This window comes from Vombatus ursinus, unplaced genomic scaffold, assembly GCF_900497805.2.
Source record: "Vombatus ursinus unplaced genomic scaffold, bare-nosed wombat genome assembly UNPS02004422.1, whole genome shotgun sequence".
Lineage (NCBI taxonomy): Eukaryota > Metazoa > Chordata > Mammalia > Diprotodontia > Vombatidae > Vombatus > Vombatus ursinus.
Window position 1 is genome coordinate 852945 of NW_020944200.1, and position 12084 is coordinate 865028.

The 12084-nt window shown below is 37.2% G+C and overlaps 2 protein-coding genes across 3 annotated transcripts in view; one reads left to right on the top strand and one right to left on the bottom strand.

The window, feature by feature from the left end:
• ARL13B (ADP ribosylation factor like GTPase 13B) overlaps nucleotides 1–2923 on the bottom strand; it is a 71089-nt gene extending 68166 nt beyond the window's left edge. The window contains exon 1 of the mRNA XM_027835868.1: nucleotides 2586–2923. Within this exon, the coding sequence (XP_027691669.1) occupies nucleotides 2586–2668 (83 nt within the window). The 5' untranslated portion in view covers nucleotides 2669–2923. The remainder of the gene's footprint in view (nucleotides 1–2585) is intronic.
• Nucleotides 2924–6541: 3618 nt separating this feature from the next.
• Nucleotides 6542–12084, top strand: part of PROS1 (protein S) — a 112111-nt gene continuing 106568 nt past the window's right edge. Inside the window, exon 1 of one of the 2 annotated variants that reach the window (XM_027835847.1) lies at nucleotides 6542–6886. In XM_027835847.1, the coding sequence (XP_027691648.1) occupies nucleotides 6808–6886 (79 nt within the window). In that variant the 5' untranslated portion in view covers nucleotides 6542–6807. The remainder of the gene's footprint in view (nucleotides 6887–12084) is intronic. The other variant, XM_027835856.1, reaches the window with a different exon arrangement.

Consider the following 12084-nt stretch of genomic DNA (forward strand, 5'->3'; position numbering starts at 1 on the left):
AAATTGTTTGGTGGGAGAGACTGTAAATAAAGGTAAGGGTGGATAAGAGAGTGAGTACCGATTTGGATTATAAAAAAAGAGTACATGAGTATGGAAGATGAGATGGACAGCCAACTAAATCAATGACAGTGATCACCATTTCCATGCAAACAAAGTTTCCAAAGAAATTCTCAAAGAAAATACTTTAATGAAATATGATTTTAGGTGATCTTAATTAGGCCTGTAGATGTAAAAGGTTAAATAAACTGTGTACGAATATCACCTATAAAAATAATGTAAGAAATTAAGACATTATCACATATAAAATTTAAAAGTGGTATTAATGAGAATATTCCAAATCAGTTTTCATTAGGGAGATCAAAACATCAACAATTGTTTTAAAAGCTATTTACAAAGTTCTGGATGAAATTAACCAATCTTAATTTTGGTACAGGTATAAAGCAATACTTAAAATTTACCAGAAAACAACTTTTTTTCCCCCTTCTTGAAACAACTTGCCATCTCCTCTGGAGTAATACACACAGAGTAAAATAAATTTAATTATCTAATGTAAACTGTAATTCACATTAATTAATCTGCTAAATTTATGAAAAAATGACACAGTCCTCCTAAGCTGCAAACACCTATGACAATTCTATCCAATGCAGAAACATTTTTGAAAATTTATATGTTTTAAGAAAAAGACATGTTTTAGGGTTGACATTTACATTAGTTTTTGATATTTTCTTTACATCAGTTTTATTTTCTACTGTTTCTGGTATTATGCTATAGTCTAAAATATGCTTACTTAAGAACAGATTGGCACACAAGTTCTGAATATGAAACTTCAATGTCACATTTCTACAAATACTAATAAAATTTTCTTATGCTTAAAAAAGTCAAACATTTGACTCTTAAATGGAGATAGACACTTCTTTCTCTGTGTCATGTGATGACTGACTTTTTTTTTTTAATGAGACCCTTTCCCCACATAGTAATAAACTTAAATCATCCCAATATGTTTAAACTTTGCCTGTTTCAGGGTGAGACTGCTTACTGTAAAGGAAATCAATGTGAGAACTCTCTTCATAGCTCCAGAAAAATGCTATTACAGTTTTCGCCTTTCAATAAAATCCAGAGGAAAATATATACATCTCTAAAAAAGAAAAATCAAATGGGATTTTTTTTTTTAGAAACAAACCCAATGAAAATAACTATAGGTTATTTTGAAGGCTCAAGAAGGACTATGAAATCAAAGGACAGAAATCTATCTAATTAAAAGTGATGACATCACAAGTAGCTGAGTAGTCTAGAAGGTGAGAGCTTTACATTTCTTCAGATATTAAACATGTTATCAATCATTCTACAAAAAAACAGGATCCCTTCAGTCTGATTACAGCAGGTAAATGAAGGAGGAAAAAATTGCAAAATAATCCTTAAATGTAATTATCACCACGTTTAAGACCCAGGGATGAGAGAAAAACACACCTCCCTATCTTCCCCTCTCCTTTGAAGGGTAGAGGACAACGGGTGTGGGACAGTTTTTTACCGTTCTTTTTAATTTTTTTTGCTTTAGACTGTTCAGGGAGTAGGGAAGTGGGGGAGGCATATATTAGAAAATAAAACTGATGTAAAAAAAATATCAAAAACTAATGTAAATGTCAACCTAAAATATGTATTTTTAAGACATATACATTTTCAAAAATTCATTTTCATAAAGTACAGTTCAACTTGAAGAAAAATACTGTAGTTTGAAGCCATGAAGTTCTTAAAAGGCTTTACCATATTTTACCATCTTCCCGGTCATGTGGACGTGGAATGAAAATTAACATTAGTTATATGTAACTGCAGATTACCCCGAAGTCTCTTCTAGTTTCCTGTTTAGGGAGTATTTTCTCTATGCAACTCTCTGACCAGCTAATTCCCATGATCTTTTAAAATTTACATGAGCTTAACAAAAACAACCAAAAAAAGGCCAATTACTTAAGATAGCCAGGGATGCCCAGAGAATTCACGAAAGGCAATGCAGCTCTTAAGTAGGAGAACGAGAACAAAAACAATAAAACAGGCAAAGTAGAACCGCGGTAAAGAATAGAAATGCTCACTGCAATTGTAAGAAATTATATTGGTGTTCAATCTAAAACACAGAAAGCTGCAAGACATCTTCATAGTGAAGATTTTATCGCAGTGTCCATTTTGACTCCCATGATAGGAACAGGGAGTTAAAACAAAAAATCAAAGCAAAACAGGGAAGGTGGAAATGCTTATTTTAAAAGCTATTCCATGTCTATGGTTCTTTTTCAATTCGTTTTTTTCCCCCGAGACGACGAAGAAATCTCCAAAAAGGATTCCATTTGGAAAAAAAAAAGTTTTCTTTATAAACTCTAACGTGATGGGCAAAAAATTTAGGTAGTCACTTATTTTAAGGACAAGGCTTTCCTCCTTCACGGCTCCAGGTTCCCCCGAGAGAAGAATGGGAAAACAAAAGGTCTCGACCTATTGAAGATTTCGAGAAAACCTGCGTCACGGGCCCCCGCCCCAAGGAGCGCCTCGCAGCAGACCCCCTCCTGGAGCGGGGCTGGGCCCCTTGCCTTCCCCCTTCCTACCTGGTGGGGTCCCGCCACCTTTTCAGCCAGTCAAAACAGCTGGTCATCAAATTGAGCAATCTACTGCGGCCGATTCCGCCCATCTGCGCCAGGGAAGCGAAGACTAGCGGCCTCGCGGCCCAGGATTTAAAGAATCGCGGCCGCCCAGAGGACAAAAGGCAGGGCCTGGGAATCAAAAGGGGGGATGGGAGGGAAAGGGAGGAGGGTAGGAAGGACAAACGGAGAAGGCCCCAGAGCAGACCACGACCGACTCCGGGAAACTCCGGTCACCAGCGAGAGTAGACAAGAGGGCCTGCCTCCGCAGCAAGAAGAAAAGCCTCTGAACCGCTCAACGCCAACTCTAGAGCTGACACGCCAATGTCGCAATTCCAGTTATGGGCAGGCCTTCCTAAGGCCCGCCCACACCTTTGCCCCAATATTTGTGTCTGAGTAGCTGGCTCGCCATCGAAGCTCCGCCCCCCGCCCAAAGAGAGAAAAGAACGGCTTGGGGGAGGTGGGGAGAAGGGGGACGTGCAACTAGGCAACGGGAGCGTCTCTGTAGCCAAGGTTTCTGTTATGAAAACAAACCCTAGCTAAGAAGGGCAGATAATTTATTCCTCCAATCCTTTTGCTATATTAATCTATTATTTCCCAAATTCCCTTTCCTTTTGCGTCAAATCCAAAAGATCTAAGACCTTAGAGTGCAATGCTTGTTTCTTTCTTAAGTTGTAAAAAAAATAAAGGATCCTTCTCTCCCAGCCATGGATCTTTTTTGTCGGGTGATCTCAGCAACTCAATCACTTGGCAATTAGGCTATGTCTGATCATGCTAAAAGAATTGGGAATGACTTCTTTAGAAGTCAAAGGAACAATAACTACCACACCAAAAAAAAAAAAAATCTTGCAATTATTTAGATAGTTCAGGTGGCATTTGGGTCTGTGTGAACCTAATTTTCACTTCTCTCCTTTCTAACTATTAAGTAGCAGCTCTACTACTGTCTGTATACCTTGGGAAAAGATGTGCAATATTATAGAATTAAACATCACACAATATTAACATCAAATAGAAAATTTTAATGTATTGATAAGGGGAGGAAGTAGATGTAAATATCTCTGACGTTCAAGACCATCTTTGGGAAAAATTGTTGAGTAAATGAATATTTTTTATCATCTCTCTCTGCCCTTACAGTACTTCTTCCTTACCGACTCTTCCTCAAACCAAGGCTTCATGGGCACCCCAACTCAGGGTCCTGCTTTTCCTGGGCTGACTCAAACTAGTACTCGTTATTTTCCTGTACTCACCTCTCCACTGCCTCTAAATTGGACTACTTGATGTTTTTGAAGACTGCCTCACCTGAAGGTACTACCTCAACTCATGATATTTCCTCCATTTAGAATGGCCTCACTCCCCTATTTCTGCCTTTTAAAATCCCATTGAATTCTTCAAGGTCTGGATCAAGTGTTCATGATTCATCCAGAAATATTTTCCCCTTCCTATGGACTTCTATAGCATCTTGTCACATTTATAAATGTGACATTTATCAAATACCTTTTATTTTAATTACAACCTTCCTTGTTTATTAGGTAGTAAGCCCCTTGAGGGCAGAAATAGAGTATTATGATTCATTTTTGTATCTTCATCAGTGCCTACCCCCGGGACTTACATGTCAATGTATATTTTTAAATCAATGAAAATACTAGAATAATAGAACCTCAGTCAGAATTAGAAGGGACCTCTCCAACTAATTCTATTTTGATCAAGAATCTCTTTTACAACATGCTGGACAAAGAGTTTTTAATAATTAGAGATGACCGGAAGCTAAATGAGCTGCCTTTAGAGGTGGTAACCTTTTGACCTCCTTGGAGGTATTTAAGAAGAGTCTGGATGGCCACTTGTCAGATATGTGGTGGTAGGGATTTCTTTTCAGAATGTATTGGATTAATGGAACTACGATGCCTTTCAACTGTCATATTCTCTTATTGTGTGAGTCAACCAGCCTCTGCTTGAAGACTTCACTTCTTCCAAGGACAAACATTCCAATATACTCTAGATCTAGTCTAACCAGGGCAAGGTATGGTAGGGTCATTATACCTCATTCATGAAGAATAGTACATTTCTATTAATGCAGCCTACTATACTATTAGTTTTCTGAGGCTGCTACACACACTGTTGAGTTTTTAATTTATTAAAATTCCCAACTCTTTTTGCAAAGTACACAATACCTACAATTTTAACATTAATCCCACCTGCTGTGTTAAAATCAGTGCTCTGTTCCTTCCTAATTCTATTACTTTCACTGACTAGGAAGTTGGAAGGAAAACATCCTTCACCAAAATTCCACGTCAAAGGATGTTTGTTTGTCACAGATTTCAAGCACCATATTCAGGACTAATGCAAGTCAAAGTCAGTCTATTAACAAGGCTGAAAGGGGAACAGGATCTATTTGTAGAAAAATATTTATAACTTCTCTTTTTGTGGTAGTAAAGAACTAGAAACTGAAGGTGTGGCCATCATTTGGAGAATGGCTGAACAAGCAATGATATTTGAATGGAATGGAATCAGATTGTGTTATAAGAAATTACGGTTTCCAAAATTTCAAAAAAACCTGGGAAGACTTGTATGAATATAGAGTGAAATAAGAAGAACCAGCAAAACAATTTATATTTATATTATGACATTGTAAAAATGAACAAGAACAGAACTTTGATCAGCATGATCAAATCAATCATGATTCTAGAAAATTGACGATGAAGAACATTGTGTTTGAATAAGCACATCTATCACGAGAGTTTTTTTCTTCAATGTGTGGGTGATGGAGTTGGTAGGAAGAAGAGAAAATAAATATTTTTAAATTGAACTCTTAATTTTAAAAAAGTATAGTATACTATATTGAAATAGTATAAACAGCCTTGAGCTACAGAATTTAAAAACCAACAAGATCTTACTGAGATTAATTACAATAGCATCACCAATAATTTTTTTTAATTATCGACATCCTGTTTTATCAATTCTGCAAAATAAGTAAATATATTAACTTTTAAAAATATATAAGTAAATAAATGCTGTTATACACAAGATTAATTAGAGTAATGGGGACTTCAGGCATGAAGTATATAGACTCCTGGTAGGCTGATAAGAATACTATTTTGAGGGAGTTGGGAATTTTGTAGTGTAGGTCTTTGCCTGTACTTTCCCATGTTTTCAACAATTCGTCAAAACTGACATTTTTATTTTGTCTCCTCCTTATTTATATACTGAAAATGTTGACGATTTCCCTATCTGTTCCTTTCCTTCTTTTTTCTTCCCTAAATGTTCTGCTGCATGGTAAGTAGGAAGTAAAGCAGTAATTCAATGGCTTAAAATACCACTTTTGAATGGAAGTTTTAGTCCTTTAATAATGACTTATCCAACCTAGAACGTCAATTAATCGGAAATTTCAGGGTTTTTTTTGCCAGTAATAAAGTCAACAAGTCAGCATACCTAAAGGGACTGTTTTGTGCAAAATACTTACCTCCGAAGTTCAATTTCAAAGTCCGTAAAAAGAGGACTAAATAAATGGACTAATATAACAATACTGAACATCATGACTACTTATTTTGTTTCCATGAACACCTTTATAAGTACAGGCTCCTGAGAGTATTCACTGAAATCAACTTCTGTGAATTACTGCACTTTCCTGCCCTTCACCTTCTTATAAACTTTTCTTTCTTAGCTCTGACAGGAGCTGAGTCTGGTGATTTCCCAGCAGAAGCCTTAGCAATTTTTTCCTGCTGAAATGTTTTCAGTGTTCTGTTTACCTTTAAAATTTCACTTTTCAGCTATCCCCTCATATAACCAAATGTAAGATATGTGTGAAGGGAAAAATTAAGTGAACAAACTGCTTTGACCTGGTTGCAAGAAAAGCAAAGATACTCGGGCTATGTTTACTAGACTCACTTTCCCCACCCCCTCCCACCCCCACAAAGTCTGAAAAGCTTCCTGGAAAATGTCCTGTTTCTGGGATGGATCCCATCCCACTGTTATCACTTTCCCCAGCAGGGGCTAGGGAACTGGGAGCTGGCAACCTCTTCCCTCCCTCTTGCACACCGCCGCTGTTTTGCTGCCTCGCTCTGAGGCTCTGGGACAAAGTAAATAGAGAAGAAGCTACAGCAAGAGCAGAAGCAGAAGCAGAAACAGCCCAAGCGGCAACAACACACACAAGGCAGTACATACCTCGCTCAACCTTCTGCTGGGCCTTCTCACAATGAGGATCCTAGGACGGCGCTGCGTTGGCTTCATTCTGAGTCTCATTTTCATGATCCAGACCTCAGACGCAGTAAACTGTGAGTAATCAATTGTGACCATACACATCACTCTCCTTGCCCCCCACCCCCAGCCCCCGACAGTTTTGCCAAGTTTCGGTGCTGTTTCTCGTTCGTTTGGATTTCTTTTCCCTGGGTCTTTTCACTTAGCCCTGTCTCTCTCACTTCCATCCTCCTACTAAGGGGCAACTGCGCCTTCATCTAAAAGGATGTGTAATAGTGGGGGTCGGGTAGGGTAAATATTTTCAAGCTTGTGACAATTTACTGCCCACTTGCCTTCTTTTGGAACAAATCCAAGGGATACTGTAACTAATTAATAATAATGGAGTGAGTGCACACTTTTTGTCTTGTCCCGCAATCCCCTCTCCTTCACCTATCTCCCAATTTAGAAATTGAAGCTCCTAATCAGGGCAAGAGTGTATGTTCAGACTCTGGAATCCGCGAAAGCCAAACTTCATTCTCCACTCCTCTCCACTGCTCAACCCGCCCCCACCAGTATCCATCCCAAAACATCCCTCCCTTTACCCTGCCTTTCTGCCTAGGCTTGTGCAATGACTGTACTTTGAACTTTTATCGACTCACATTGCCTCACTTACTAAAGTAGGATGACAGCTTGCTCTTTAGTAGGCTACTGTTCCATGCTAACCTCGAGATCAAAAGAATGTTACCTAGATCATTTGTTAGCACACCTTTTAACACTAGGTATATTAAAACAGTTAATTTGCTTTTTTTGACATGAAGTAGTTTTCTATACATTCATACCCTGAATTAATTCTCCTATTGTCTTTTATGTGATACATAATACAGATCTTGGAAGAGTAAATCATTTCCACATTTGGCATAATAATTTGGTTTCTAAAGTCGTGTTAATCCTATCTAAAGGTACCCTGAGGTGAATTATTTTAAAGCTGATTACCTATGTTGATGTTTTCTAATTAGGTAGGATCATGACTAGCAATATTGTCCCTCAAAGTTTTTCTCTAGGTAGGGCAGGAGACAACCCTTGCACTCTAAAATAGCTATTGAGGCTTTTGGTAACTAAAAAGAAAAGATTCCAAATTTAGTAATCCCAAATTAGGAATTTAATAAGGAGGTTAAGTTAACCAATAAGGAGGTTAAGTTAACCAATAAGGAGGTTAACTATGAATTGGAACAAAACAGCACTCACTTTGCATAAATCAAGAGTGTTATAAATATTTTAAAATCTAAATGCTGTAAGTTGATGCAGTTTCTAAAAACCAAAATGGGAAAACTTCAACACAAAGTGATTAGTTTATAAGATTCCTTGAGTTTAGTTTTCAGAAACTGAGATGGAGTTTATATAAATCAATAGGAATTTGGGGAATTTTCCTGAGAAATTGTTTTGCTTTACAAAGGAAAAAAGAGCAAAAGTCTCTTGCCTTTCCCAGATACTACCTAGTTTCATGTTATTATGGAAATTTGCCTAGCCTCTTTTTCAGGAGAGGAATTGACCCTGAATATTAGATAGATAGAAGTGTTTATAGTTACAGAATGACCATCCTTCTCTTTAACTATTAGTTCATTTCCCTACTAATTCTCATGCTGGGTTCTAAGTCAATCAGAAGGGTATGTTCTGATCCTAAATCATAATTTGTTGAAGTGCGTAGCATCATTATTTAATCAGTTAGCTCTAAATCCACTCCAGTTTAAATAAACTGAAAAAAAAAATTTTTTTTAGGTAGCTCTGTAGGACACTGGATGGAACCCTAGGCCTGGAATCAGAAGGATCTGAGTTCAAATCTAGCCTCAAATACTAGTTGTGTGATCATGGGCAAGTGACTTAATCTCTCTCATTTTTCTCAACTGTAAAAGGGGGATAAAAAATAACACCCACCTCACAGTGTTGTTGTGAAGATCAAATGAAATAATATTGTAAAGTGCTTGGCACAGCTCCTGAAACATAGTAGGCACTTCCCTTCTCTCCCCTATAAACTTTCTCTTCTCTGTTTCTAAAACCTTGATCTCTTAGGTGTAGACAAATGTCAATGTTATCAGTCATGCAATTTATTAACAGCATAATAAACAATACAAAGACATTTAATATTTCAACAATGTAGCACCCATAAGATTCACCTCTACCCATCAATTGCAACTGAGGACATTTCCTGAACTCTGGAAATACAGTCCAACTCTTTGGCTCTTTCCAGACCAAGTAAAGCCAGTCAAGAATTCTCTTCAGGATACCTTCACCAAAGTTTAAAGGCTAAATTCAGTTCTCTCAGCAAATCTCTCTTGAATCTTTCTCACAGTTAACGGCTTTAATCTCCTGGAAGTTCTGTGATTTCTGTTTCTCTCTTTCATTGTCTCTCTCATGACAGCAACAGTATCCAAAATTACAATTAAAGTTCCCCTCTCCCATGATTTTATACTTTCTATAAAATGTTCCTGTTCTTTGGCAGTTTTAATAACACACACACACACACACACATACACACATATTTCTGAGTGAGTACAAACCATTCTAGAACATCCTACCCGTATCCCCTCTCCTCTTGCCTCCTTCCACCTTAAACTTTTTTGTGTTAATTTTGTCTTACCCCTATGTTCCCTTTCTCTTCAAAGTCAGTGTTAATGGGTGGGGAAGTAGTTAGGGCTGAGTTAGGGTTAAGGGTACTGGTTGAAGTTCCTGCTATTCATCTGAAGACCAATTCTACTCTCTTTATTGTGGTACATATCTGTGGTTTCAAACAGAGTAACTGTTGAAACACAAATGACTTTCCCTGCCAATTACATCTAATATCCTCTAGGTATAGTTAAGGTTAAATGTTCTGTTTACTTCAATACTTTTATTTTTTGTGGATTTTTTCATTTTAATGTACTTGTACTTATTTCATTAATTTTTTATTACATTTAAAAATATTTTAATACTCAGTTTTTAAATTTGAGTTCCAAATTTTCTCACTCCTTCCTTCCCCTCCCTCACCTCTTGAGAAGGTAAGCAATATATTGATTATACATGTAAAGTCATACAACACATATTTCCAAATTAGTCATGTTGCAGAAGAAAATACACAAAACCCAATAAAAATAGAGTGGAAAAAAAGTATGTTTCAAGCTGTACTTAGAGTTTATCAGTTCTTTCTCTGGATGTGGGTAGCATTTTCCATCATGGGCCCTTTGGAATTGTCTTGGATCACTGTGTTATTCAGAGTAGCTAAGTCTTTGACACTTGATCATCCTTAAAATATTGCTGTGTGTACAATATTCACTTGGTTCTGTTCACTTTACTTTGCATCAGTTCACATAAGACTTCCCGGGTTTTTCTGAAACCATTCTACTCATCATTTCTTATAGCACAATAGTATTTTATTGCAATCATATACCACCAGTTGATGGGCATCCCCTCAATTTCAAATTCTTTGCCACCACAAAAAAAAACTGCTATAAATATTTTTGTACATGTAGGTCATTTTCCTTTTTTTTTTTTAATCTCTTTGAGATACAGACCTACTAGTGGTATTGTTGGGTCAAAGGGTATGCAGTTTTATATTCCTTTGGGCGTAGTTTCAAATTGTTCTCCAGATTGGTTGGACTAGTTCATAATTGTACCAATGGTGTATTAGTGTCCCAATTTTTCCACATCTCCTCCAGCATTTATCAATACTTTTAAAGATTCCTATATGAATTCTCTCTCCACTGAAGTAAAACATATTTCTCTCTCCCCCCTAAGCATTAATAAATAGTTTTTGTGGGTGGCCTTGTGCCCCATAAAATTCATCATATGGCAGACAACCTTCTTATAGACAAGCTTGTTCAAAGTTAGCTAAGCTTGTCCTCATTAGAGGCATATAAGTATCTCACAAATTCTGTACTCAAAGCCTGTCCAGCTTAGTAAGACCTAGCAGAACTCCTACTCTACTACCACAACCTCAGAAACCCAGAGTGATCTCCATGCAATAATAAGGCACAGAATTTTTGTACAAGTATATATAAACATTTAAAACCTCATAATATATGATGGGGGCAGGAGGGAAGAAAATCTATAAATGTTTTGTGAAAATCAGCTTTGAAACATGAAGACTGAAAATTGTGTTAAATTTGTTGAAGCAAATAAACTATCAGATTCTATTACTGGTTCTCAAATAATATATGCATGTGTATTTATTTATACTAAAAATATTTTAAAAGTAAATGTAGGTATAAAGTCTACCAAATATGTATTATTCATAGAAACAAAAAAAATTGGGGATTTTTCTCATGCAAGGACCTGTTGATTTTTTAGTTTGAGTCTATGTAGGTAATCATTCTTGTAGAGAATAACATGATGTCGAAGAAATGCCTGCTTACACTTCAACTCAGCACAGACCGATTTTATATCTTGGCTTTGCTATGTGACTGAGTAAGTCACTTCATCCCTGTGAATATCAGTTTCCTCATCTCTGCATAGCGAGGGCCATCTCATGGATTCTACTCAGAGCTGACATTCCGGGCTCTTGCCAACTATGCAAAAGCTTTATGGGTGCTTGTTTCTTGCAGTGTGTGACATACCTGTGGGCTTTGTACAAGATGACAGTCTTTTTATTGGCTTTGGAGAATTAGGAAGAACTGATGACTCATCTGGTAGAGTTAGAGCTCATTGGAACCCTGGGGAGGAGTCTCCAGCAATGACTCTGCCACACTTTAAGAAGACATAAAAAAGAAGATTGGCCCAAGCCTGGCCATTTTACTAGCAAATATTTATCAGAGGTTGTATGGATAGTGACAAGCCATGATAGAAAGCAGAGTCTACTATCAGTTTCCAAGCAATATCCTCTTGACTGGGAACTCTTTGGGGACAATAGAATCATTTCAGTGGGTCTATAAATCCATGCGTGCACCAAGTAGTGCCATCCTAATCATCACTTAGCTCCAACATAGTATACAGCCTGACTGTATGTTAGTAAGCATATGTTCTAGGGTTAGTTCATTGATTTAGGATTGGGATCGGAATGAAATGAAATACCTGTAGAATATCCAGCACTCAAAAGGAGGTTTACTTAAAAAGGATATTTAGCAAAAATACAGCATTGTTTCTTTTGGGCACAGCTTCTTCTAACTGCATTTGCTGTGGTAGTGTAACCAGTCAGAGACAAGTGCCAAGGCTGAGCAACTCTGATTCCTCATAAGCTGGCTTTTTCACTTAGATGATTAGGAAGCTACATCAGTGGTTTCAACAGTAGGCCTTGGACTTATTAAATCTCTGAGATGGTATCATTACC